A 27,293-nucleotide genomic window follows, 5' to 3' on the forward strand; every position below is an offset into this window, starting at 1 on the left:
TTTTCTGTGTGGAAGGTGACTGGCTACTCACAGCTGTTGGCTGTTCTTAGCTAAGGTTTGTGAACAGCTGCATATACCTTCACGTCAGTGGATCTAACTTTTTCCTTTCTCCAAAGTCAACGTATCCATGCAGATATACCGCCAGCCCAGTAGCCACACTAAGCACTGCTGTAACTTGTCATTCCCAAAACAGACAACTAACTGGCCAGCCTGATGAATCAGCATTGGAAACATGATCTTCAGGGCTCCACCTCCATTCAGATTCACAAGGACCAGTAAACACAACACCCTACTGCACACGCTGACATGCCAACCTCAGGCTTTGCATTTAACTTCTCTAATTTTAACAAATACAATTAGCCACAGAGACATTTTTAGACAATTTTGGACTTCCCACATGAATGGCAATTAGGTTTGTAGTCATTGAGCACATTTTTCCAACATCAAACAGGGCTTTAAGGACAAGTGTTAAATCAATCTCAACCATCAGAATTATTCTCTGCCAACATAAAGACTTGAAAGACTAGCAAGTGGTGTATTCTACTGTACAGAGAAGGAGCACTTTCAACACCTACTAGTTACATTTGGTAATGGGAAACAAAACATATTTCCAGCTATGGCTGCAAGCAACAGATTTATAAGGGAGCATTCAATGCAAGTGACCATAAAAATGAACATGATCAGTTCCTTTGGGGAGGATATGTTCTTTGTGTTGGGGTTTTGTTTGTTTGTTTGGTTTGGTTTGTTTACAGTTGCAGGGTTTTTTTGGTTGGTTGGGTTTTTAGGTTGGTTGATTAGGGGGTTTTGTTGTTGGTTTTGTTTGTTTGGTGTTTTTTTTTTTACGTACCTGGCATTCACAATATTCCCTGCACTTAACTCAACCATCTCTTCAAATCCCACTGCAAATATGTCAGGAGGGCAGCTATCATCATCTGTTGGCAGGAAGGAAAAGTCATAACAAAATTACTATTTTGTTGTTGCTTCTAATGACTTGTATTCTAATTTCTGTCAGAGATCCTTCCTGTAGTTCTATCTTGTGTGTCCCCTGCCAAGCTATACATATTCATAGCTCCTTTAATCTAATCTCATAAAACATCCCCTGCAGTTCCCCTGAATTTTTTTCCTGCTTTTCTCCCACCAGTTGGTCTCCATCTCTCTTGCAGGAAGCAGTTCAGAACAAAACATTATATTGTGGCAGTGTTAAGATTTCTCTCCCCCACCCCACTCATCACTAAAGCCACAACATCTCACTACTCGCCATCTCTTTCCTGCTTGTCATTTTACCCAACATGCTCTTCCTTTCTGACACAGATTCCTATGTAACTGAACTTAATTGTCCTTAATTGTGTATGTGTCATATACACACCAGAATGTCACCTCCATCCCAATGCCTTTAGTAAATTTATCTAGTTTAAGGATGCTTTTGAAGTTTCTTCTTGCCTTCTTTCTTCCAAGTCCTTCTTAGATCACCTCTATTTAAGGTTAGATCACCCTAGAGCACAGTGACCTCCACCCCCCCTTCCCTGGCTCTGTGGATATTACTCTAAGGAAATACCAAAGATCAGATGCTCTCATAAAATAGTGTGAAGCAAATCTGTTGACCCATTAGGTCTGTCCATTACCTAAAGAGTTTTTATTTTTTTTAAAGTATCATATGACCACAGCGACAGTAGCTTAATTCAACATGAAGATCTAAATATAGACAAACACAGGAACCTAAATAAGATCTGACTCAGAAATCACAAATAAAAAGTAAAATATGCAGCAACTCTGTGCAGACACAAGGGTGAAACTAGCATGACAGCTAGCCTCCTTTACTGGCTTAACCAGACAGGCACTGTCACATGTATTTCCCGTTAATAATTTTGGACATCTGTCCTTGAAGAATTGCCCATTTGTGTAGGCACCGCACTGACATTAACATGGATACAGGCATTTGCATGGTCACACCCTAGCCCTGCCCACTCACATAACTCAGCTCCCTTCCTACCATGACCTACCATGTCACAGCTGCCTGTTCCATGTAGCCCTGCTCCTCTGGTTCTCTCAGGGGATGGTCTGGCAAGGCTAACACATGACAGGCTCTCAACAAATTCTAGTATTATGGGCACAGTCATGTGCTAACACATCTGAAGTGTTTCTGAAACAGACTAGACTGGACTAGTCACTTATCTAGGCTGCTTGGAATACAGTGGTCTGCACCTAACCACATTCCACTCAGGAACTAAGGGTTCAAATGAGACAACTTGTATAAGGGAGCCAAAGACTTGTGGAATATATTCCTGAGCTACAAGGTTAGGTACAGGACTATGCCTGTGATGCCTGCAGGAAACAAAATGTTCCACTGTAACAACAAAATCATGGGTTTTGCTGTAGTTTTGCAACCACTCAATTTTTAAATGACAGAATGTTCCCTTTTCATTTATCTTAAGAAAAAAAAATCTGTAAATCAATTATAATACCTGACCTTGGTCCATGAATAAGAAATTCAGTAGCCAATTTCATCAAGCCACAAGCATAAGAGTTTTCTATACTGCTAAAGAAAGGAAATATTGCCTTCAACAAAGTAAGTATTTTTATCTGAAGGCTTTGATAGTAACATTTCCAGAGAAGCTTGTAGTCCAGATTGTATAGATATGTTTAGCTCCAGATGAGAGACCAAGGAGATGCTCTGATGGCACCTAAGCACATAGCTCCTACTCATGATAAAGAACAAAGAACAGAGATACGGAAGAAAAAAAATTACATACAGGGTGCAGAATAGGCAGATACATCCCATGGCGGCATAAGAGGGAGATCGGAATTCCGACCCACTGGAGGTTTGAAACAGTCACGTGGACTGTTCAATGTATTCAGGAGCTCTTCACACACCATTCCATTTCTGCAGGGCAGCAGTAAAAGCATGGAGGGGCTGAACACACCCCTAAGAACTGACAGAAAATGCCCTCCAAAATGTGCTGTCTTTGAAAGACTGGTCAAGTCCATTGTCCTGACTCACTGTCTCTAGAGAAGCTAACAAATACTGCTTACACATTTTGACTGTGAAGTCTCACCTTGAAATTCTGAAACTCCTGAGAGCTTGGGAGAATCCAGTAGCCAGTCTGTCAGCTCACTGGTACCAAGGATGTTGCTTCGAAACTGCTTTCCCCCATTCACATTCCAGGTCCCCGTGGCAATACGAACACGCTTGGAGCTTGTGAATTCAAACTGACGCTCTGACATGGCTTTCAAAATACTAGGAGTTACTGACAGAAGAGGGGAGAGAGAAAGATGGTGTGTAAGAGAAGAATGTGCTGTAAAAGGACAGAAACCATCCACACTGCAGCAGCACAGTCACTCTGAAACAATAACATTACCCCAGCAGCAACGATACAAAGGGCAGGGAATAACTCCTATGGAAATGGCAATAGCTACAAGATAACTGGGGTTGTCAGCAATTTATCTTCCAGAAACCAGGGACCCTTTGGAAGCTTGGAAATGGCTGGTCACTCACTTTCAACTTATATTTTTCTGTACTTCTTCAGATAATAAGCAAAAAATTATTTTATCTCCCGTAATCACTTCAGTTTAGTCTACAGCAGTGTCATGGTTTAACCCCAGTGGGCAATTAGTGCTTAGTAGCGCTTATCCCAGCCACTCACTCACTCCCTGCCCCCACAGCAAAATGCAGGAGTGAATCACAAGAGTAAAAGTGAGAAAACTCATGGATTGAGATAAAGACAATTTCATGGGACAGAAAAGAAGGAAAAAAAAAAAACGATAATAGAACTAGAATATAAAAGTGTGGCAGAGTGCCCAGCCAGTTCCAAAGCATCAGCCCTCAGTCAGCTTTTCCCCCTTCCAATTTATATACCAAGCATGGCATCATTAGTATGGAATATTTTTTTTTGCCATTTGGAGTCAAATGTCCTGGCTGCATTCCCTCTCAGCTTCTTGTAGCTCTCCAGTCTTCAGAATGGGAGAGCATGAGAAGCTGGGAAGTCCTTGACTTAGTACAAACACTATATAGCAATAACTAAAACCCTCAATGTGTTACCAACCTGCTGTGGTTTAAACCCAGCTGGCAACCAAGTACAACTCACAAGCACTCGCTCATTCATTAGTCTCATATTAAATCCAAATCACAACATTATACCACACACTAGGAAGCCAATGAACTCTATTCCTGGGACCAGAACAAGCAACCAAGCATGACAGAAGTTACAACTCGGACTGAAGCCCTTAGGAGTTTAGAATGTGGAAGGAAAGATGGACAGCAGCAGAGTCTCACATCAGTACAAATCTAGCACTGCCATGGCTCTCTAGCCTGGCAAGAACTCCTCAAAAACAGCCTGCTATATTCACTTACTTTGCTGAGTATAGAAAATAAGCAGTGTGCTTTTGTTGTCTAAGCAAATGAAGCATAGTTAATCTTTAACTACCCGACTTGCATTGGCAGTCAAGCATAGAGAAGTAATCTATATTTTCCTTGTGGTCAACATCAGGCAACAAGCCCAAGACTGAAGTGGTGCTGAATGGTTCTCCGGAGTAAACTGACCACCAATACTTGTTGTGGGTGAAATTATCTGATATTTTGCATGTAAATATCTTCTCAGAGAGAGCTGAGTTTATTCTAGATGGGTGCAAACATATGTCTCTATGCTGTGGACTATTAGGGGCCTGGAATAAAGCAAGAAATGAACTAAAATAACAGTGACGTGCCTTTAAAGATCAAAATGGTTAAAAGTATGTGCAAACAGCAAGGACATGACTACGGAGATAAAAAGACGGAGCTGAAGAGACTTCCTCAAGACAAAGTCAGATAGGACAGACTGGGAATATAGCCCTAAAATCCTTCCCTCTGGTCCAACTCTAAACTGTCAGACAATATCACTATCAAAAAACAGAAAAACATAGTCAAAAGTTCAAAACCAAATGTGAGAAATAAGCACAAGAGTTGTGCTGTGGTCACTTGAAGGTGGTGCTTTAAACAACAGATTTGTGCAAAAGCAGCTTATTTATTGATTTTTTTTGTCAAAAGGGTACAATTCTGACAGCTAAAAGCAGATGCAAAAGCAAAGGGAAGAGTTTTCACCGGCTTTACCCAGCAGTGCAGTCTGGTCCATGAGCATCTTGCCTTTGTCTGCATATTCCTCACGGTAGAAGTCACCCATGAGCAGCAACTCGATGGCTTCCTGCTTTACTGTATCAAAGAAATTTGACTGGATGGTACGAGACACAGAGCGGGCACCATCCTTGAGCTTCCCAACCTACAGCAGACAGGAATTATGAATGCAAGTGACACTGAAGCATAAACAGGACATTTTTCTTTTCTTGCAAATAAAGAGTTTTGCCATTTTTCTTTACCTTGTTCTTCCCCTCAACGGCACGATTGCCACTAAATACTCTGCTCAGATTTTGACCATTGAGAGTCCACATCTCCTTGTAAGATTCCACAAAGCGCTCAATTATAGCTTTAGAGTTCAAATCAAGGCTCTCTAATTGAGCAAACAGTATCTGGATTAGGTGCAGAAGGAGAAAAAAAAAAACACAAAAAAGAAACCAACATTGTTTTAAAATGTGTTTTTGCTTTTTATCCTCAGTATTCCAGTCAGCACCATTCTGGATCATAGAGCTGGCAAGACAGACCCCCATAACTGAGCCTTACAGCCTCTTTCCTGTCTTTCCCATGGAACAGCCAACGCAGGTACTACAGGTATGCCACGGAAGTGACAAACTCACCTCCTGTGCCACGAAGGACTGTACACTATTAGAACGATCCAGGCAGTCCAAGCAATTCATTCGAAAAGTACCTGTCTGCAGACTTTGGTAATCAAACACAAGAGGAGGGAGGAGAAAATGGTACATTTTAAAATAACATCTAATCATGAGTTGATTGAACAAGATCATCAAATGTTCAGCCTGAATATACCCACCCACATTTTGACGGTGCAAGCACACTGTGCACAATATATTCCATTAACACATCTAATTACTTGACTACATCTGCAACACTATATTAGCAAATCCATGCACTAGTACATTTGCAGATTTGAAACCATGGAGATGCAATTAAGCCAAATCATTGATTTAGCACCAAGACTACACTTTCTCTCAAAATTTTACTTCAAGACAGTCAATTTATGGCCACAGTCCAAACACAGCAAGAAACCTGGGAAGGCCAGGACAAGCAATGCCCAGCTACACTGGGACAGAGGGGCAGAGACACTCACCGTGGACTTACATGCTCACGCTTTATGAAGATTCCAAAGTCTTCCCAGTGCAACTTCAGCTGAGGCCTCAGCAAATTTTCCAGTTTCTCAGTTTTCCCACCTTTTGCAAATTGGTGGTAGTCAAAGTTTATCATGGGACTGTCTTCCGCATGGGAAGAGGCCCATAGCAGTTTCTGTTCGGATAAGAGAATGAAGGAAAACAAATCCTGCTCAAGCCACATGTAAGGATTGAGACCAGCACGCTTTTATCATTAATAAACCTTGACTGTTAATCACATAGTTCATAGGGAATTTTGAAAGGACAGACATGAAAAAAGTAACTGAAGTTCCCTGTTTTTCTTCACAGAAGTAAACCTGACTGTTAGAACCCAATTTTCCTGCAGGGGAACTCAAACTGTAACTGCAAAGTATACATCAGAATTGTGCCTTGGCTGGTGGCAGCCCTGCAGCAATGAGCTGCTGCTACCTCTGTACATGAGGGTGGCCAGCACTAGCAATGCTCTAGGCAGGCTCAGGGGGAGGAAGTAAGTAAGCAATTACATCCCAGGAAATGTACTATAAAGTGTTTGTGGCAAACTGCAGAAGTGAAAGCAGAGGCACAAATAGCCTCACTATTTCATCTCCTATTTCAATGACCTCACACACATTTCCGTAATCACCACAAATTTCATTAAGGTATCTGCAATAGATATAACAGTAATACATCCTGTTCTCCACAAGAAAGGCAGAGAGAACTATTACATTAACTCAAACTATGCCAGCCTTTGTCTATTCCCTGCTGCACATTCTCACCCCAAGAGTTAGATGCTTTTCTCCACTTACATTGTGACACACACTGGACAAAACAAATCTGATATTACATTAAAAGTGTGCATGTAGCATTTACACCAGCATAATTGTATTGAGTAAGCCATTAAGCCCTTCCTGCAGAAAGAAATTTAAAGGCAGTGCTTGAAAAGAGACCTGTAACATGTATTTCATTAGACTGTTACTGTTGACACCCCAATCTGCCCTGACAGATGCTGGCACTAGTAATGCACTTGAAGACGACATTTACCCACTGCCACAGTGTAAATTATTGTCATAGTATTTGCAATTCTACACTACTGTCCTGCTTTTACTGTAAACATAATTACATCTGTTATAGGGAATGCTTATGGAAGGAACAGCATTTCCTAGGAACAGTATTGATTTTTGGTCTGGTCTGATTCAGGTAATGCATAACGAATGGTAAATGAATGGTAACCATGACATTCTGATTAAGAGAGCCCAGCAGCAGTAATTACAAGAATAAGTTGAACCAACACTGATAAGAATTACTAAGGTTGAAGCAAGAATGGAGAGAAAAGAAAGAAATAAAAAGCCAAAAAAAGATGGAGAAACTAATGACAAGAGACAAGTTTGCAACCCTAATCACACTCCTATGAATTACTTTATTTTTAATTCAAGCCCTTTAAAATCATCAAAGTAAAATTAACTCTATATTCTTTCCTAACAGCTGCCTCTTAAAACACAAAGGTAAAGAAATGACCAAGGAGTCATTCTGAATGAATAGAAAACTTTGGTTTTCAGTGATGTCAGTCTAAACTCTCTGTGCTCACAGGGTATTTTCAGAGTTTATTTACTTTTAGAATACACAAAAAATGTAACCACTTAAACAAAATAAAATTTATTTAAATAAATTAACAAATGCAAGGTCTTTATTCTAGAGCTGCCCAGTTTCTGACTTACTGTCTGGTTGCATGATATTGGCTAGAACATGATCTTCAAGAATGTGAGAGTTTGAGAAAATACCAATATGAAATTATCAACAAATGTCATATTTTTATCCACATAAGTTATTTCAGCATTTCAGAACTGGTTATCGTTTACCTTCAAATCTCAGTGGGGTTTACAAAACAAACTAGAAAAACTATTTTAAAGAGAAGGAAACCAAAAGTTTACATGGGCTTAGCTGTGTCATGCAGAAATTCAGTCAGAAGCTGAAAACAGAAACCAGGACCAGACTTCACTCCTGTGCCTTCCTCACTGCCTTGCAAGTTTTAGTTGTTAATTATTTTCTTTGGCCACATCCTGTGTACAAGGGGAGACCTTCACTTCATCATTTTCTGCTGGGGAAGTAGACAGTCCTTCCCAGCTCCTTCGAAGAAGGAGGATATGGTCACACAGAAAAACTGACAAAAAACTTGTCACTCCCTGTAACAGTTCACTGTTGCAATAGAGAGGGATAGAAATTAGGCACTATTATTTAACCACAGTTTTTATTTTGCTTAGCTTCACATAGTAAACATTTCAGCTCAGAAGTGCTGGTATCATTCTTTACCAATGATATATGCAGGCACTAACTACAGGTGTGTACTTAAATCATCTTATCATTAGTTTTAGGAACATAATCTTTGAAGTATCCATGTCAGTTTGCTAAAGCAACAGGCACCAAAAGAGGCAGACTTCCATCAACCTCCAGCCAGATTCAAGCAGTTATAGCACTGCTGCAAATCCCACTCAGTGCTAATCTGTGGCATTAAGTTCACACTAGTTTTAAAAAGAATGCCACACTAGAAAGCAGCACAGCTTTAGTTCTACAATGCCTGACATCCTTGCTTTCAGGTATTAGTTGCGCCTGGGGACACTTAGGGGCCAGAAAAATCTCTCTTCATATACCAAACTGTCATCTGGAGCTCAGGCAGCCAATTCCCAACACAGTCAGTGCTAGATAGCTATTTCCCATTACTATCAGAGCACGACAGCTTAGTGATGCTAAGTCACCATGATCAGTGACCAAGGCTCAGGGCCTGGCCCCCAGGCAGCTCCAGTAATCCCAGGGGGCCCCCGACTGCATAGGTGGCTACATACAATGTCAAAACTGGCTATGATTCACTTTTACAAATGTGAACTATCCTTAGGAGTATTCAGGCAATTTCTTTTAAAGTTTGTTTGAAGAGAATATATGCAAATGTATGAAGAAGTAAGCAGAAAGGAAGTGCTGGAAACTAAGCCATGAAACCAAGAAGCACTACTCTCAGCATGTAACATGTGGTAAAGAGTTAACATAATTCCTTTAGAAATATTATTCATCACTTCCTGGGTCAGAAGGAAAACAGAAGAACATGGAGGCTCAAGGGAAAGCAGCAGTTAAAATGAAAATTATTGCTTTTACCTTAAAAGCTCTGTTGAGCACCTCCTCACCTCCTCTGCTTCCCAATAGGTTAACGATCACTTGTTTTCCATACTGCTCTTTCAGAAGCATCATATGCCTACAGCAAAAGTAACCATAATAGGTACTAAACAAAACTAAGTTATGTTTCCTACTGCCACATTTAAAACACAAAGTAGAGATCACTGGTTGTTTCATCCAGCAGAAAGTCTTAGCTACACCGTCTGCAGACATCCTTCTCAGTTTCCTTGCAATCAATTATTAAAGTAAAAAATGGTGAAAGTATGCAAATGACAGATACAGTATTCTGTACTGAACTTAAAGAAAGAAGCATCTTAGGAAATAAGCCCCAAATCTTTTATGTCACTGTTAGTTTTGACATTGCCCTTTACACGCCTACCTCTTGGCTGTTAGCCTGGGAACTACAGGAAAGACAAGAAGAGAAGAAATGTATTATACTACAACAGGAATTGCCAGGCATCTTGCAGGGCTGAGACTACTAAGTGTCAGCAGCAGCAATGGGGCCTACGACTCCAGTGCCAAGGCCAGAGAGGTCCAAACACACATCACAGGTGACAGGGTTCAAATATCTCTGAGATACAGCAACATGGAGACATTCACTCTGAACTGAACTCAAATCAAGCAGGAAGATGAGTAATCATAAGAACTGCTGCACTGGATCAGAACAAAGGTCCTTTCAGCCAAGCTGTCTGGCCCAGATTCCGCAGCAAAAGCATAAAATAGGACAAATATAAAGTGGGTTGGATTTTTTTCTCTGTGTCATGAAAATCTCAAAGCCTGACATTTAGGGACTCTCAAGTTAAGAGCTTTTAGCCAGATGCCGAAACACCCATTTTCCCCTCAATACATCTTTTTCAAGCTGGCATGCATGGTCTGCAGAAGCTGTGCTGGCTCATCCAGAAAGAATTAGATCTTAAAAGTTGACTTCCATCATGTACAGACAATGTTGTAGTAGTACTTAAGAGGAAGCTGGATACAAATAGACAAGAAAAATAAACACTCACAAAAATGAGAAGTTATTACATGCTGCAAAGTAGTGTGTAATGGCAAAGTGTGAGAAAAACAGCAAGCACACATCTTCTGGTATTACTCCTTAAATACTTTAACTAGAAATAAGTTACACAGAAAACCATGGAAGGGGAGAAAAGAAAAGTCATCAGCATTGCCTTCAGGAAACACAGCTAAATATATTTTCTGGTGCATTCTTGATTCTGCAACCAGTTCTTTGCCTGTCAACTCATTCCATTTAGTTGCACCCCTCTGATCCCAGCATCAACACTCTGCCAGTTTTGCTTCCTTACAACTACTGAAGCTCAAGTCAACTGTTTGAATACTGTAAGCAAAGATCCCTGTGGATTTCTCAGAGAGAGAGACAGAGGATGAAAAAATATCTAACAAGATTACCATCCATTTCTCACACGGTTAAATGTAACAGGCGAAATTAACATCTTGGAAAAGCTGTAGCAGGTTGTTAAATTCCAGTGTGCTTTTCCATATAAGCAGTCACTTATTCCTTACCCATTTTCAAAGGACTGCCTTTTGCAGATCGGTAAGCAGAGAGATCCCTAAGTTCACCTAACTTACAGGCACAAGGGAAAGAAGGAATAGTGCAAGTTTGTTCTTAGGAGAAAGCTATTCACCAGTTGTATCAGGGTCAGGGCTAAAAAGTCTTACCAAGTTGTTCTTTACTGAGGTACTCTGAATTTCATGGGCAGTACAAGAAGATGCTGAATAAGTTATTGTTTTCTTCTTACATGAAATACCTCTGTTGTGGAATGCAAACCTCTAAGGATGGCGCTTCAGGGACACTGGCAGAGCAAGTTATCACAGCAACAGATGGCCATGAGACCAATGTCTCAAAAGCATTTGAATTCAGTAGGATTTAAGAGCCTTAAAAGCTTGGAGAATGTAGGCCAAGAACCTCTGGAGCAGAAACTGTTGTGGTGTGTAGTCCCTTTAGATTCTAATCCCTGTTTGGGGTCTCCAGTGTGGCAAAACCATTAACAGTCAATAATGTCCTGTGCTAACAGTTGCAGTAATGAAGAGGCCTGACTCAAAATCAACATACAACCTGATCTGCCAAAACCAAACCAAAACAGAAATTAATCACTTGGCCAGCACTTACAAGATGAAAATTTCCCACAGACCAAATTCTTCATGTGCTTTTCAGGCACTGTTCCCATGGATATCAATAGAAAAACACCCTTAGAGATAGCATTTCCTAGTCAGACATTCAAAGGAATTAAGCTGATGCATGTCTTTTTCTAGTTTCCAGCTGACAGCCAGAGTCTTAATGGTTTAAAAATGTTTACAAGCCAGTCTTTGCATGAAATAGAAAACATCAGCATAATAGCATCATACAACACAGGTCACAGAATAAGGCACTGCTATTTCTGTGTAGGAGTTGAAACAGTGAAGAGAAGACCAAATCTAGAGTGGACTGAAAGAAGTGTTTACTTTTTAACTACTTCTGTTAGAGTGGTAAAGCACACATATTCTGTGCACCATAAGTGTAAACTCACATCTGTTTGCTGGCAAAGGTTTGCACAAACCTTTCTTTTGCATATCACCCAGTATTTCTAAACTTTTACAGAAACAAGCTGGAAGACCAAATTAATTCAATTACTACTGAAAACAAGAAGGAAAAGAGCACCAAAAGAAGTGACTAAATTAAGTAAACCAATTTAATAATCTGCCACACCTGGGGGATTTGCCACATCATCTGAGAGATGTTTCACATATCGAGATTTTCTAGGAAGACAAAGTTGTGGAACCATGCCAGGCTGCTGTATTAATGCCAAAGTGGAATGAAACTTACCTGTCAAAGGCAGGTGCATTGGCTTCCAGACCTCTGTTAAGCCTTAAATGGCGGGAACCAACCTAAAATAAAATATTAGAAGACCACGAAAAAGAAAAAACTTCTTAAACTGCTAGAGTCCTAAGTCACTAGATGTCTCCCTTTTTCCTTCAGAGAAAAACATTTTTTTAACAGCACCAGACATCTCGAACAGATTCCAACCACCCCCACACATAATATCCTTAACACAAAAGCCCCAGCTTTTATCAGACAACATTTACAATTACAAGTGAAAACACAATTACCATTAAGCAAAGGGATACCTACACATCTTTTTATGGCCAAACAAATCACATCTCTTTGCCAGCTTCCTCTTGCAAACAGCACACTGCCTCACATGAGTATTCTGTGAGCCTAGCATTTTTTATTGCCCTTGCCTTGGTAGAGAGGGCTGCATTTATGCCAGTTCCATGGATTGTGTATTCTGACTTCTTTCAAAAGCATCAGAACAGTGATCCAAAAATATGAAGGATGAAATTCTGTACCATCAAACTAACAGGTCTTTTGAAATGGATGTCAACAGTAGCCTCAAGTTCCTTTTGAATTGTAGCAACTGTTACCACATTATTACAGAGGACTTCTTTCCTCTCCAAAACCCACAGTCCTAAATATGTACAGGATCATGCATTGTTTCCTGTACTTCATCATCTTTATTTGTTTTTCATAAGGTTGGTTTCTGCAATTCTTTCTAACACCAGTACCAGTACATTCATACCCAAGGAGTAAGAGTACATAATCTAACCAGATTAGCCAAAAAAAACAAGGCCAACAAAAAAATGGAAAATTTTGTTTAACTAGAGATATTACCCACTAGCCAAAAACCCTTGAGGGAATGCCTAATGACTCTGTAACATACAGAACAACAGTGCTGGATACAGCTACATCATGGGCAGGACATGCACAATCATATGGACAAACTTGCTTTATTAAAAGAAGGAAGTATTGCACTGGATGGTGTTAACAGACAACAGAGATCCTTTAGTCATTTCCTTTTGTGCTAAATCAAGTGCCTCTGAATAGTATATAGGTTCTAGTTTAATGATCAAAAAAAGTATCACATAACCTTTAAAGTATCTTTAAAAAACAGTTATGTGATGTAATTTCTCTAATAACACACATGAATATATGTGCATACTCATTTCAGTAGCTTATCCCTCTGTTAGGAGAATGCAAAGTGTGCTAGGAAGATTATTATTTGGGCTTACAACTGTACATAAACTGCAAGTCACAGACCATATGTAACACACTAAATTTGATGCAATAATCTCATTATGAAATCCTACATCTCTGCCTCACAAAAGATCAGATTAGATCATTATCACCCTTTTGACTGAAATCTCAAAAACACGTTATCCAGACATTTTGCTTTGTTTCAAGGTAGCATGCTCCTATAGAGCATTGGTATCTCTAGATATTCCAATTGTATTGTGGAGGTTAATATCATCAAACCAACCAGGCATTTCAGAGGAATAGGTTATTATTCCAAATAAAACTGTAAATGTTATAGAGGTGTAGCTGTAAGCTTCAGTTATAACATTACGGGACAGTCCCTTACAAACAGTTCCCTGTAGAGGCATTCAAACACACAAAAATGTTAAACTTCAGTCACCCACAGCCATTTGTCTGATAGTTCTGTTTATCTAAACACACAAAATTTCCTACAAGATAGACGTAAAATGAAAGAGCTCAGCACTTTCACAGGATGAACTTTGAAACTCATTTAAAAAAAAAAGTTAATTCTAAATTATAAGTAGCAAGAGAGAGAAGCAAGGTAGGCTTTCTGATTATTTGTTTACCTGAACCCCCGTTTGCTCCCAAAACAGTGGAACAGAACCTCTGAGCTGCACAAAGGAAGAGACATCATCATCCAAGTAAATTGTCTGAAAAAACAAAATAAAGGAAAGGAGTTCTGCAGTTAGATCTATCAGCCTGTGGCCTCTTCATCAGCAGATAGTTAAAGACACTGAACTCAAAGGGTAAAAAAAGCAAACCATGTATCTCCCTGTATCCACTTACCACTCAGCCTCTTTTCCATATTCTCACAGGCAGTGGAACAAAGCACAAAGGTATTTGCTTTCATGTCATCACAGCAGATTCAATTCACTTTTCACCAGAAACAAGAGAAAACTTAAAGCACCACATCTTTCACCCACAATCAAGATGGATTTGATCTACTGGTGGAGACACCCGAAAAGACCAGGCAAATACTCTCCTGCTGTCCCTCTCACAAAACTTAACTGTGCAAAATGTCATTGCTCCTTGTGACTGATGATGGGTAACGTCAGGTGGGGGATAAGCTTATCTCCTGCTGTATTTACCATTTCTTATTTCACTGCGTGCTGTGCCTTGTCAGAGAATCCAAATAAAACTCTGTGAAACCAGCAGCTTTGCCACTCCCATCCTGAGATACAGTGAACAGCAATGTGATCTACTTCTTTCCCAGGGGGCTTACAGCAAGAGGTTCCAAATCCTCCACTTCCTTTCCCAGCCAGACCTCAAACTCTCCCTTTATATGTTTTTACGATCACTGTTAACAAGCTGATTTTCAGTAAAATCTATATGAAGTACAAAGAGTGATTTCCCCATTTGCCTTCCCCCATCCACAGTCCCCAATCAAAGTGTTACATTATGTCAACTTAGCATAAAAGGTACTATCTTCAGATTCAGCATGACCACAGAGCAACTGTGCAAAGCCAGGCTCGCTCCTCTGGCCTATACTTAGCAGTGGAATCCTGGCTGCTCTCCACAGGGGATACGTGATACACATCTCCGTTATCTCATGCATGACAATGACTGTTATGCAGCCCTGGGGAGGAATGGTATCCAGGTTATCCAGGTAGCTGCACTCACCACATCTTATCATTTGGCACAGCTGCTGCCAGCTGGCTAGTAGCTCTGAAAATATAATAGAACATGAAAATGCATTTCTCTACAGCTTTAGAGGTGTTTTGTCTTTTTGGATTCGCCACTAGATGTGGCCAATGGCTAGCTCAGGGAAAGTGTCTGACCTTGACCTCTCATCTTCATAAGCATTATCAATGTACAGTGTGAAAAAAAAGAGGAGGTATTTAGACAAAAACGGTGAAAAAACATTTATCTAATATTTACCATATTTTTGCAGGGCACTTAAAACTGTCTCCATTTCACTAAGATGAAAGATCTAAGTGGCTTCATCATGGACACGATGTCAGTGCTAGAAGGATAGCCAGCCCAGACATAGTGCAAAACTATGTTTTGATATTTTAACCTGTCACCAAAGCATTAAGAGCCCTTTTCTCTGCTACATTCCATCCTAGCAAAACCCCCTGCAAGAGAGGGGTTGCGCAGAGAAGCTTTCTGGCAAGGCCTGTGTCACCGTTTGAGTAATGTGGCTCTAAAACATGCTCTCCCAGTAAAGTTTTCTGAACATTATTGGCACCTGAGTGAAGGAAGTAATTACCATGGCAACACACTGGTGTGCCTTTTCTTTGTACATTTGTGCTCAGAAGAGTTCATTCCTCCTGAAGCTGGACTACAAGAGGAATAAGCAGCCCCACCTTCTTCTTTATCACATTCTCCCTGAGACTGGTCGTGCCAAGAGGAGCCAGAGATCTCTACACACTTGAATCATCTTTTCACTCACAACCATGGACCCACAGAAGCTCATTCCAAGTTAAAGCAAATTAATAGCACTACTACAGACCCAGCATTAGCCTGACTAATACTAAATGAAGACTGGGACTTGAATCTGTGCGAAAAAGAGATTCAGGACTGGCCTGCTTAAAATTTTGACATCAATCATCACCTTAGCAATCAATGAGTAGAAATGAAACATCTAATGATGACAAATACAGGCAAAGCTTTACCTGAAGTACAAGGTAGCCACTCAAGCGCATTTCTACAGAGGATCAATTTTCTTTACAGTATTCTGGGAAGTCCGTGTTTTCACATCTAATTGGAAAACTGACAGCTCAAGTGTTTATTTGACCAGCTCTTTTAGACATTCACCTGCAAATCTCTAGACCCACTGATTAACAGACAGTAATTATAATATAGTATCCGCAGTTTAACATCCTTCTGAGTTACAGTTTAAATGGAAAGAATTTCCTCAGTTACAGACCATGAATATATAACCTACTTCCTTCCTGCCAAATACAGAAGAAAAATGCTGACCAAACATTTATTTCTGCATTAACAGACGCTCTATTTCCACTTCTTAGTGAGTTAACAGATGTTAGTCACCAGTATCACTCATATTTTCTGCTCCACTAGTTTTGACCCATTACCTTTCCTGTTTTCTGCTCCATTGAGCTGTACATTTGGAGAACTGAACAACAACCAAAATATTCAAACTATTCAATCATTCCTGTAGCCTAAACAGGATGCCTAAACCTTGATGTGATGGACTGGGGCATCCTCTGTCAAGCTGAGGTCTAATACAGGACTCTCCTATGATGGCAGAGCATTTTAAAGAAACTGACATTTTTAATGTATGTTGCCATGTAGCTTTTAGAAATTACATTAAGTTTTTGAACAGGAAGCACAGCCTCTCCAACACAGTCATTCGCAAGAAAGCACTTTTTTTTCCTATTCTCCTACAGGGCTCATCATTCTGTTCTCTGAAGCAATCCTCTGGTCTTTCACAATCTTTTCACCTCATTCCCATGACCCAGATGAATCCAAAATTATTTTCTTCCAAGCTGCCAGCGAGTTGGAAAAAGATCTAATACTTTTTTAATGAGTGGGAGACTCATTAAAATGACTTTTCTGCCAGTCATTCCCTCCTAAACAGACTCTAACCATTTCATTAAGCATTGTAACTGTGCAAATCTTCCCTGAATTTCAGTAATACCCACTGTTCTTCATTCACCACGCCAAGAAACATGACCCTTGATCCTTACACTGCCTTTTAGTGTACATGTCTCTTGATCTTACAATATTAATGGCAACAGACTTCCTACCTGCAGACTTGTTAAATGAGCAGGTTTAAAGATTTAAGGCAATTTTCCAGATCAAGAATGGATATAATCTTAGCAGCCACACACACTATTTGCTAAAATCTTAAATAAGCACTGATCATACATTTAGATTGAAATTACACTTATAAATAAAAGATTCCAACTTTGTTGCTTATGCATGGACAAGGGCAGCTTCTTTCCTCATATTCTTCACAACCTTGATCAGTTTTTGTGCACAATGTCATGTTTTCTACAGGCACATATCTGTCCCACTTTTTGTTGTTCTAGTTTTGACTTTATTACCCTGTCCTCTGGGAGAGCCATTTCCCTTATTCTAAGACACTAAACAAAAGATGTTCTTTAAGAAAAGAAACTTAAAGAAATGTGAAATGCCTTTTGTCCAGAATTTTCCTGTCCTCTGCTTTTCTTTTCTCATGGGCAAGAAGATCATACTGGTTTTACTCTAGAAGTTCAACAACAATCAGTTACTTTTGGGACAACACTTCGGCATTAAGATTCACACATACTGCTAAATCTCTGTCTTTGTGGAGTCTTATCTCTTGTCTTAAATCCAAAATGACAGCAAGTTGGTGCCTATGTACCCCAGGGAGAATGTTCATTCCTATAAAATCCTCAAAACACTTGAGGACTACTTCATTAATCTCAAGGGTTCCGGCCCATACTACAATCCAACCCAGTCAGCTGCATGAACTTTCAGACCAGTCTCCCATCAGACAGCACTGCAGCAACTGGATAGTTAACCCATGTGGAAGACCTATTTGCCTTAAGAATAGATTACTTGGCCTCTGACCTCTGGTGTTAGAATTTGCCATGATTTTCTTTCAGTTTCTGTGGTCTTATAATCTCTTTGTGGTCTCTTTCTCCAACTCAGAATCAAGGGTGATAGTACTGACAGTTCAACTGGACATTTTTCAGTCATTCTCTTCTGTTACATAGGGCCAGACCTTGCCCATGTGATGCAAGGATCTTTCCTGGCAAAAAAGCTTCATGCACAGGTACAGCTAGAAAGCTTCTGGGCAAGAAGCAAACATCTGTGTCAACCCACTGGTGTTCTAATCCCAGCATGCTGCGTCCATTTGTTGCCTGGAATAATTTATTCACTAATCTCCATCACTCAGTTTCATTAGAAACAAATAATCATCTAGTCACAACTTCAAACAGCAAAATTGATTACAGACTTAAGGAGTACACAGAGACACAGTCCCTGATGAAATGGATACTCAGATGGCTTATTTGGGGATCCCCAGCTCTGCCACACAAAGAGCATGGACAGCAGATGGCCTGAACATACCTCTCTGTGAGTCCCTTTAGCTCAGACCATGAGACCCAAGGATATATTTGCCAAAATATTCCTTTTTGCCATGCCTGGGGTCATACTAAAACTTGATCCAGAAAATAAATCAACCACATGATTGCATCCATTCCTCTCCTGGAGAGCTATCCAACACAGTCTAGGAGGTATTGTGAAATAGGGATAATTTTCCTTAATCCATGCCTGACATTTTTTTCTGAAATTGGAAGAAAGGGAAGGTTAATTCAAATTCGTGGCATTTCCTTTTAATGGTTTCTCAAGGTTTCCATTTTCTTTACTGAACAATTCCATGAAGGGGAAAAAAACCTGAAACCATTTATTTGTCTTTGGTTAGTTAGAATTGTAATCCACATACTAAGATTTTAGCATAACTCTTTCGAGGATAACTGGGAGAAGACCTGAAATGTAAACAGTAACAGGCACACAAACTAAATGAAGAAAGCATTTCTAGTTCCTCAAAGCTATCAGAAGAAAAGAATTACAAAAATGCAACACAGTCTTAACTTCAAAGGATTACTGGGGAGGAAGAAAAGGTGAAGGGAAACATTTAAGCTACAACTGAGAAACAGAGACTGATTTAAAAGTTACTTCAGAATTATCTCCAATACTTCAAACACTGCAAGTAGAAAATGCTACCATGCCATTACAAAATATTTGTCAGCAAATCTGAAAGTACACATTGAAGGGATTGCCCTCTTTTCCCTTAATTTTGTTTTTCTTTGTTTCCTATAATATTTTCTTTCTTCTTTCTTCATAAAGACACAAGTCAAATTATCAAAAAAGCTTAAAGATATACTAGCAGTTGTTATTTTTTTGGGTTTCTTTAAGAAAAAATGAAGATATTTTACTTTATCCCCCTTCTCAAACACTGAGTCACAGCTAAGTGAGCCCACAAAAAAATGACTCATTGCAGAGCTGAAATGCCACAAGGCTAACTCAGTGGGAGACAAAAGCATACCATCTATGCATAAAAGAGCTGCCTGGAGATAAGATTAATTGTTTCTCCCTCTTCTAAAAACAGAAAAAAATGTTTGAAGCAATTCCTACAAAGAGGGGGAAAGTCCTGGATTTTCAGAATCCTAGAGTGTTATTTATCCATGAAAGCACATAGCCAACATGCCATTATACTGTACAGGCTGCAGCAAATGGAAACATAATGTTATTCAGCCAAGATATTACCTCATAGGAGATTAGTCAGTCTTTTACTATGAAAGTAGGAGAGAGTTTATTCTTGGACTCTTCCTTTCTAATGGGCAGGGGATGCCAGCTTGAACTGGATCTCAGGCATCCTAGTGGTTAGCCCAACTTTGATTTCTTAGGACATGAAGCTTGGTAAAACTAGTGTTTAGCACTATTAGTAACAGCAACCTTCTTAGCCTTCTTTTCTTTGGCTTTAGAAACCAAACAAAAACACACAACCCTTTTACACTGCAAAGTCTTGCTATAATTTTGAACCCACTCAAGCCTTTCACCCTAAAACCATTTCACTCTTGTACTTTTGCTTACCCAGTTGAAAAAACACCCAGAAGCCTCCCACTTCAGCATCTGGCTGAATGGGAACAAAGCCCAGCAATTCCCATGAAGAGCCTGACCCAGACCCAGCTAAGGGAAGCATTAGCAGTCAAGTACTGTTTTGCCACTCACCAGGAGCCAATCCTCAGGTTTTCTGCTGGAATGCAAAGGCCACCTTATTTTTCATGCTAATCATTTGTAACATGATGTACTCCAGGAATACAACAAAATAAAATTAGTTACTTCTGACCCACCTAGTGACCAGGATAGCAGAAGTATTTCCCATAAGTCAGCTGCTAAGTGCAGCACCACAAATGTGAGACTTGCTGAAAAAAAGCTGACAACTCTAACATTTTCTTTCCCCTGCATTTCAGCAAGGGCACATTCTTCAAATCCTGAGTAACAGGATTACTGCTTTGCACTAATATTCATGAGAAGATACTCAACTAAAATAGCAGAATGTACCAGGTATCACTTGAAATGGCAGATCTCCCTTCTTCTGTTCCCAGGTTCCAGGGAAAATTCCACTCTTCAGTAAGCAGACATAGTTGTATCTCCCAAAGCACTGACAGACTTTCTAGAAAGGTGTAGATGTTGCAAGACTTGACATGCAACTGCTTTGGAGCAGCGGCACACAAGAGAATTATTAGCAGAGAATTTGGAGGCTGACATTAGAGACCCAAGCACTGCAGGGGAAGAGCTTCACATTCAACAAGTAGAATTTGTGGGAGCCTGAACACTAAGTGGAAAGCTGTCAGCCTAACTGAAAATACAGGCAAACCAGAAAAGGAGGGACATGAGTAGAAAGTCACCCACATCCCCAGAGAGAACTCTGACCACTGGGCAGAAAGTCACACGTGTAACATTGTGCATGCTTTGAGCACCTCTTGGGAATCATACCTCACCAGCAGCAGGCTGGGGAATACCAGTCTGCAATCCTTCCAGGCATCCTCCTGAGGATCAAAGCACTGTCAAATCTAAGGTAGCTCTACACGGGCCTTTAGGCAGAAAAGGTGAAAAGGTTAAAGCTGTATTAAGAAGACAACATCTTAGAGGAAGTGTGGAAAGCACCCAAACATGGTTGGATTTTGGACAAACAGGTGCCTGAAGGCATGCCTGGCTCATCTAGTGGGATAACAGGATGGAGCTCACTGAGTGAGAGCTGCTACATTCACACATTGCCATGAGGAAATACTAGTGGTGTCAGCCCACAAAAGCGTGGGCTCCTTTGGGAGAGGGTGCTTACCTCAGTCACCAGTCACAGGCTTTCAACAACACAGCTCAAGTATCTCTAGGCTGCCCTCACTGTTTCATGCTCCCCTTATGAGCATCACATAAGCAATCTACTTTCATTGTATATACGCCTACATATACAGACACATACACATGCAATCTATGCCACATAGGCAGCTCTGTAGGTATGCCCAGAAGATGCAAACCAATTCTAGGAGCAAATCCCTGTACTTTGTTGAAAACTACCAGGCATTTATCTATTCTGTTTCTACTGTGATCCATTTCTGTATGATGGTTCTGATGGCTAGTAATTACTACTTCAGTTCAAAAAGGAAAAGGTGATTGTACTTGAGTAAGAAAGCACTCACTTCAGCTAGCACAGAAGACTCCAGATTCTCCATGGTCCAGTGGTTTTTACTGACTTTCAAGGCAGCAAGCTAAACCATGTGAAATAAAACCAAGTGACTCTGTCGTTTTGTTTGGCTGTGCCAATCAAGGGAGCCTGCTGAATGCATGCCACACACATAATTTGTCTCGGCATCAGCTGGAAATGAGGTTTTTACCATGTTTGTATAAAAACTGTCATACCACCTCACATTGGAGAGAATCCCCCACAAACCAATGGGGAATATAAAAGCAGTCTCCTTCAAAATTAGTCGAACTGGAATTTGCCCGACTCTGAGAAGATGCTATTTTTTTTCAACATTTTCTTTACGAGAGAAAGATGATTTGACAGGGAACTTTACTAGTCAAAGATGAGGTCCCAGCACCTTTGCTAGACACCTTCGTGAATGGTTTAAAACCCCATGTCTACATTTCACTACAGTAACAAATGGCCAGACTTTCACAGTGACTCAGGAAAAAAATTAAAAGCGTTTGTGAAAACCGTGCAAATGGAAAAGTCAGAAACAGAGAAAAAGAGCAGAGAAATGCTTAACAGACAAGAACAGATCTGCCATGCAATAACATTTTAAATATTCTTGAAAAAAAACCCACTTGCTGAGTTCCTTTAATTCTTGTTGAAAATTCTGCCCCAATTAAACACGAGTGGACTAAATTATGCAAAGCCATTGGATACATGCACTCACCTGCTCTGTCTCAACAAAGTTAGACACGTGTCCATCATCGTTGACCCCTCGGACGTGGAAGCGGACCCCAGCCCGCTCGCAGCTGATGCGAGAGATGAGGCAGGCTTTTGCCTTCTTGTGGGAAGCATAAACAGTGCGAATGTCCACGACCCCACACATCACTTTAAGCAGCCAATCAGAGCAGTTCACCTGGTAGTGTTTGAAGGGCACATGCAATAGCTGGTTCCTGAAAGGTTCAACACCATACAGACACATTACTGAATAAAACAAACAGACTGACATGGGTGCCACCTGACAACAACCACTAATTTAATCAATTAATGTTTTATGACTCCTTTTCTGCTGTACCTTATCTCTACCTAAACCAAGGAAATATCAGGAAGAAATCCTTGTGAACTACTACAGTGAACTGAACAGGGCAAATTTTAACCACAGAGCTACCTCCACGGTGCTCTCTTTATATCTTGGACCTGTCTTATAAATTCAGATGCAAATGTCACCTCTTTCAGCTCCAGAAATTTATATGCAGTAATCTTTTTCATAAGTTACAGTGTTGTCAAGCTAATTACTTTTTTTGTAAAACTACTGCCTGGACCTTAGCATTGTCTACAGGACGAAGAACAGGTTCAAAATCCACCAGAATTTTCAGAAAAAAGTGGAAACTGGATCTGTAAGTCACTGGAGATATTGCAAAATAGTACTACTATTGCAAAAAGTTCTACTAAAATGAAGGGGAACATCTGTTCGAACATTCAAGATCAAAAACTCAAGAAACCTGCAATATCTAGTTGACAATGATGCTAGTCTCTTCTCTTATGATGGTTTTCTTTATTTCATGTTTCAAAATGTGCCTTTAGTCACATAGGAGGGCCAGGAAAATAAATTTTATGACCATGCATTGCTCAATAGAGGATCTGTAAAAGAGAGTGAAACCCCTGAAGAACTGTTCTTCTAGAATACAGCATTTACCTGAAAAAGGTGCAAGCCATTATTATATTTTTAATCTAAATATGTAATGGAAAAAGCAGCTCTAATTTTTGTTATCTGTTCCACCTCTTTCTCCAAGTTCTACTTGCAAAGGAAGTCCTCACTCAGGCAAATTCCAGTAGATTTTTTCTGTTGTTGTTGCAGTTCATTAAACAGGCAGTTTGTGTTGCCTGTAACTAAGGTCATCTTACACTTTTCATTGTAAAACTATTTTTCTCCTTGCTTACTTTCCTCAAGCATCTATTGTTTGGTCTGAAATTTCCCATATCACCTAATTGCCTCAAGATAAATTTTCTTTGGAACTTATTTTTGCCCTTAATGTGATGTTGTCACCATTTTTCCCTGTTCTACAACATACTGGAGAATGGAAACTCTTCAGAACTTACTTCTAGATTAGCCAGAAGCAGCAAAGAAGAAAGGTTCAAATATACCTTTCTTCCAAGAGGAAAAGTTTCAAAATAGAGTAGAGGGAAAAAGAGTTGCTTTAAATGTTGTTTCTTTATTATAGGATGTTGCCATCTCAGCAGTCTCATCATTGGAATACAGCTCATTTCTTTCCTGTGTCTGACTTGACAACGCTTTTGGAGAGGGATGCATCATTAGGACAGTTGAAAGCAAATATTTATTATGTATCTTTCTTCAGTTTTAAACTCAAACCACTAGATCTTACCAGTCAAAATCACATCATAGCTGGAAAGATTATTTAGCCTAACTGAACTGCTCTCTCATGTCAATTTATCACCCATTATGAACTTTTTTGCTCATTTAATATACAGTTACTTTGAGCCACAAGCCTCACTGCACATTCTAGCAGCACATCCACATTTAACCCTGCCAGTTATTTTCCACCTACATCAAACCCTCATTTATTTCCATAACAGCTATGCCTGCTGTGTGACTATCTTTTTGTTTAAAAAGAAGGGAGCAAGGGGTGGAGTTAGAAATGCAAGCATTATGCCAAAACTTGCAAAGCAAATAAACTGAATAACATCAACCCAGCATTGTGTTTTCTCCTTTCCACTCAACCAATGCTCACCACAATACAAGATAATTTTTCTTTGCTTTATAAGCACAAGAAAGTAAAAATCACAGAACAGTGCATCACGGGAGTTTTCTTTTGTGCAACTTATGTTTGCACTGAGCTGTAAACATATTAATATTGATGTTTTCAACATAAAAACTAGGGCACATTACAGAAACAATAAACTACAGACTTTAAATACATACTTTTAAAAAATAACAGATACTTTAGTGCAAATGATGGGATTTGTGAACAGTTCAAGCACAAGTTTCTATTAGATAACTTTAAAGAAAACTATTAAAAAGGACAGCAGGGGAAACTGTTCATGACATAGAGGCATGTTTTTGTAGTATGAGCAAGACATGTCTTTTATTTCCCCCCTTTGAAGCATAAAATGTCATTTTATAACTGCACTTCACTATCAGATGCATTTTAATTAAACACAAGTTACCATGAATCCATTAAAGCCACCTGCCCTGTAAAAGGACATGTCAATGAAATGAAAGGAGATGTACTTGAAATGGACACGCTCATTTCCCTCTGAGAATGCCTGACCAATGAGATACAGGTGGGGACAACAGAAGACTCGGTTATAACATGCAGTACTAACCAGAAGAACGAGTTACCAGATTCATAGTTGTTATCACCCTGCTTCTGAGCCCGCACAGTCAGGTCAAAGTTTGAGCCTGCATTAGGCCAGGAGAAATAGAACATCCCAGAGTTCAGTATTTTCTTCAAGGCAGTAACGCGCTCATCTTCCTTGGTTTCTTCCTGGAGAGGACAGAAATCTGTTGCAGTAATTTTGTAAACTTCAGCGTCCAGGATTTTTCCCACCGACGTGCAGCCTGTCACCAGGACCAGAAAGTGCAGCCGAGTGCTACCTAGAAAGTGACAGAGTTACAAAAGGGTTATTTTCAGGCGGACACGGCTTCTCATCAGTCTTGTCACTTGCAATGCCAACAGGCCTCCAGCAGAGGCCAGCGTCTTTGCTTCACAAGAGAACAAACAGGAACAACAGGCATGCAGGCCACGTTCTTTACATTTCTGAATTCCTCTTAACTGCAGATATGTGGCTGCAATTGCACAATATTCCACAGCACTTAACCATCGACATCCTTTGCTGCACTGGACTGTGTTTTCCCCACTGACTTTATGAAGAGCAATGTGCATTCTATTGGGACACTACTCAAAAAATCAATTTCACCACCCTAGAGAACATACTGCATTCAGATTCTCTACTGGCTTCAGCTGAAGCTGGACATGTTCAGACCTTTGTAAAATTTCAGTATTACCAGCTCTTGAGATTTTGATTTTTATGTCACTAAAGCATGTACACGATTCGATGACAACCTCAGTTATCACTAAAACAATTACAGCTGCCCATTGCTGTGAAATCATGAAGCAGCTGAACTTCAGGGCCCCGAAACTAAAAGATAAATTTGGAGCTTGAGAACATCACTGTAATCAGATCTCTCATACACAGAACCATTTCAACCTCTGTTCATATCTCTGAAATGATAATTAAGAAACAGTAGAACAATTTTTCTGGAAATGCTGGTTTTGCTAAAAAAACCTGTTTGATTCACTTAAATTGGCTTGTAATGGAGACAATGTATTCCTAGTCACTCCAGTCACTAAGAAAAGGTGGAAATGAGCCAAGATTTATTAATTTAGCACAGCAGAACCAACAGCTGACCTGCCAAGAGCAAGTTAATTAGCTAAGGGCACAGTCACAATCTGGGACAGTATGGCTTCAGACAGCAAAAGAGAACACTTCTTAGGATCACTTTTCAACCCTCCAGGGTGACCCACTGTCTGAAAATGCACACCAGCTCTCATACAGCAACTATTCTTTTTCTGAAACACCAGAAGGGGAGTCCTTGCTTTCAGATAACAGGCTGGCTACAGAAACTAGAGTTAGGGGTGGCTTTCAGCAGGGCCAGAATATTTGTGTAGGCACATGGGACTGGAATGGCAGGACAAGATGGGAGATTAGATCTTATTCATTCTGTTCTGCTGACTCCAGTTTTGTATAAAGGCCAGTGTAGGTGGTATTTACTAAAAAGTTCTGTTCATCACATTTCTTTCTGTAACAACGCTGTGCCATGTACTCCTTCTTGAGTGCTTTCAAGAAGTGTGTCTTCTGTGCTTGTGATATCGCAACAGAGGGCTAGAAATACTGACAGTTTATTCCTCCTTTGCACATGACTTTGCGCAATTATAAAGAGTAAAGAGTAGGAGACACGTCAGTTATCACCACGAGACTTCATAACTGACCAAATACTGCCTTGCAGCCTCCAGAAAGGGTTAGGAGGAGTTAGCTGTCTCTCAGAATAGCTAAAAGCTTCTGTGATTTAGCTGAAACCATGCAAAACTGATCAGCTCAAAGTAAACTTCACTCACGAGACTTTGGAAGCAATATATAGAAACACCATTAGTATGCTTTAATATCAGTCAGCTTTGTTAGTCACAAAAAAATAGTAGTGAAGGACTTGGAGAGCTGCCTGCATGCAATGCTGAGACAAAGAGTACAAACACTTTCATTGCATTCTGTGACCTTAAGCTTTCCTAGACGGTTCAGAAGAGATCAAATGAGAAAGTCAACATTAAAACAACTGAAGAGAACAAGAAACTTAATAACATAGCGCCTGTTACCTGTGGTTCTGTCCCTCGAGGAGCTTGTAACCAGTGGAAAATCACTGGATCTAAACAGAATAATCCTCTAGTTTAAGAAGGCATTGAGTAGGAACATGTGCCATACCTAGAAACTTGCTCTTGCTTACCAGAGACTATAAATTCTTTCTACTACCTCCTCCACTCAACCACTCACCCCCAAATGGGATACTCATCTACACATTCAAAGGTCCAGCATCTCTATTCTCTTAAATCACTATCTAATAAGCTCCAAAAAAGTAATCACACCTAAGAAGGTATTGCA

The 27,293-nt window shown here is 40.0% G+C and overlaps 1 protein-coding gene across 2 annotated transcripts in view; it reads right to left on the reverse strand.

Annotated features, from left to right (window-relative positions):
* Positions 1-27,293, reverse strand: part of SYNJ2 (synaptojanin 2) — a 66,859-nt gene that overhangs the window by 23,524 nt on the left and 16,042 nt on the right. Inside the window, exons 3-13 of one of the 2 annotated variants that reach the window (XM_066179025.1) lie at positions 24,966-25,236; positions 22,348-22,573; positions 14,041-14,124; positions 12,206-12,267; positions 9,370-9,466; positions 6,213-6,385; positions 5,722-5,803; positions 5,347-5,496; positions 5,084-5,249; positions 3,054-3,245; positions 848-932 (exon numbers count right to left, since the gene is read on the reverse strand). In XM_066179025.1, the coding sequence (XP_066035122.1) occupies positions 848-932; positions 3,054-3,245; positions 5,084-5,249; positions 5,347-5,496; positions 5,722-5,803; positions 6,213-6,385; positions 9,370-9,466; positions 12,206-12,267; positions 14,041-14,124; positions 22,348-22,573; positions 24,966-25,236 (1,588 nt within the window). Of the gene's footprint in view, positions 1-847; positions 933-3,053; positions 3,246-5,083; positions 5,250-5,346; positions 5,497-5,721; positions 5,804-6,212; positions 6,386-9,369; positions 9,467-12,205; positions 12,268-14,040; positions 14,125-14,260; positions 14,467-22,347; positions 22,574-24,965; positions 25,237-27,293 lie in introns of those variants that run through there. The other variant, XM_066179026.1, reaches the window with a different exon arrangement.

This window comes from Chamaea fasciata, unplaced genomic scaffold (assembly GCF_029207755.1).
Source record: "Chamaea fasciata isolate MVZ Bird 193981 ecotype frontalis unplaced genomic scaffold, bChaFas1.0.hap1 SCAF_3, whole genome shotgun sequence".
Lineage (NCBI taxonomy): Eukaryota > Metazoa > Chordata > Aves > Passeriformes > Sylviidae > Chamaea > Chamaea fasciata.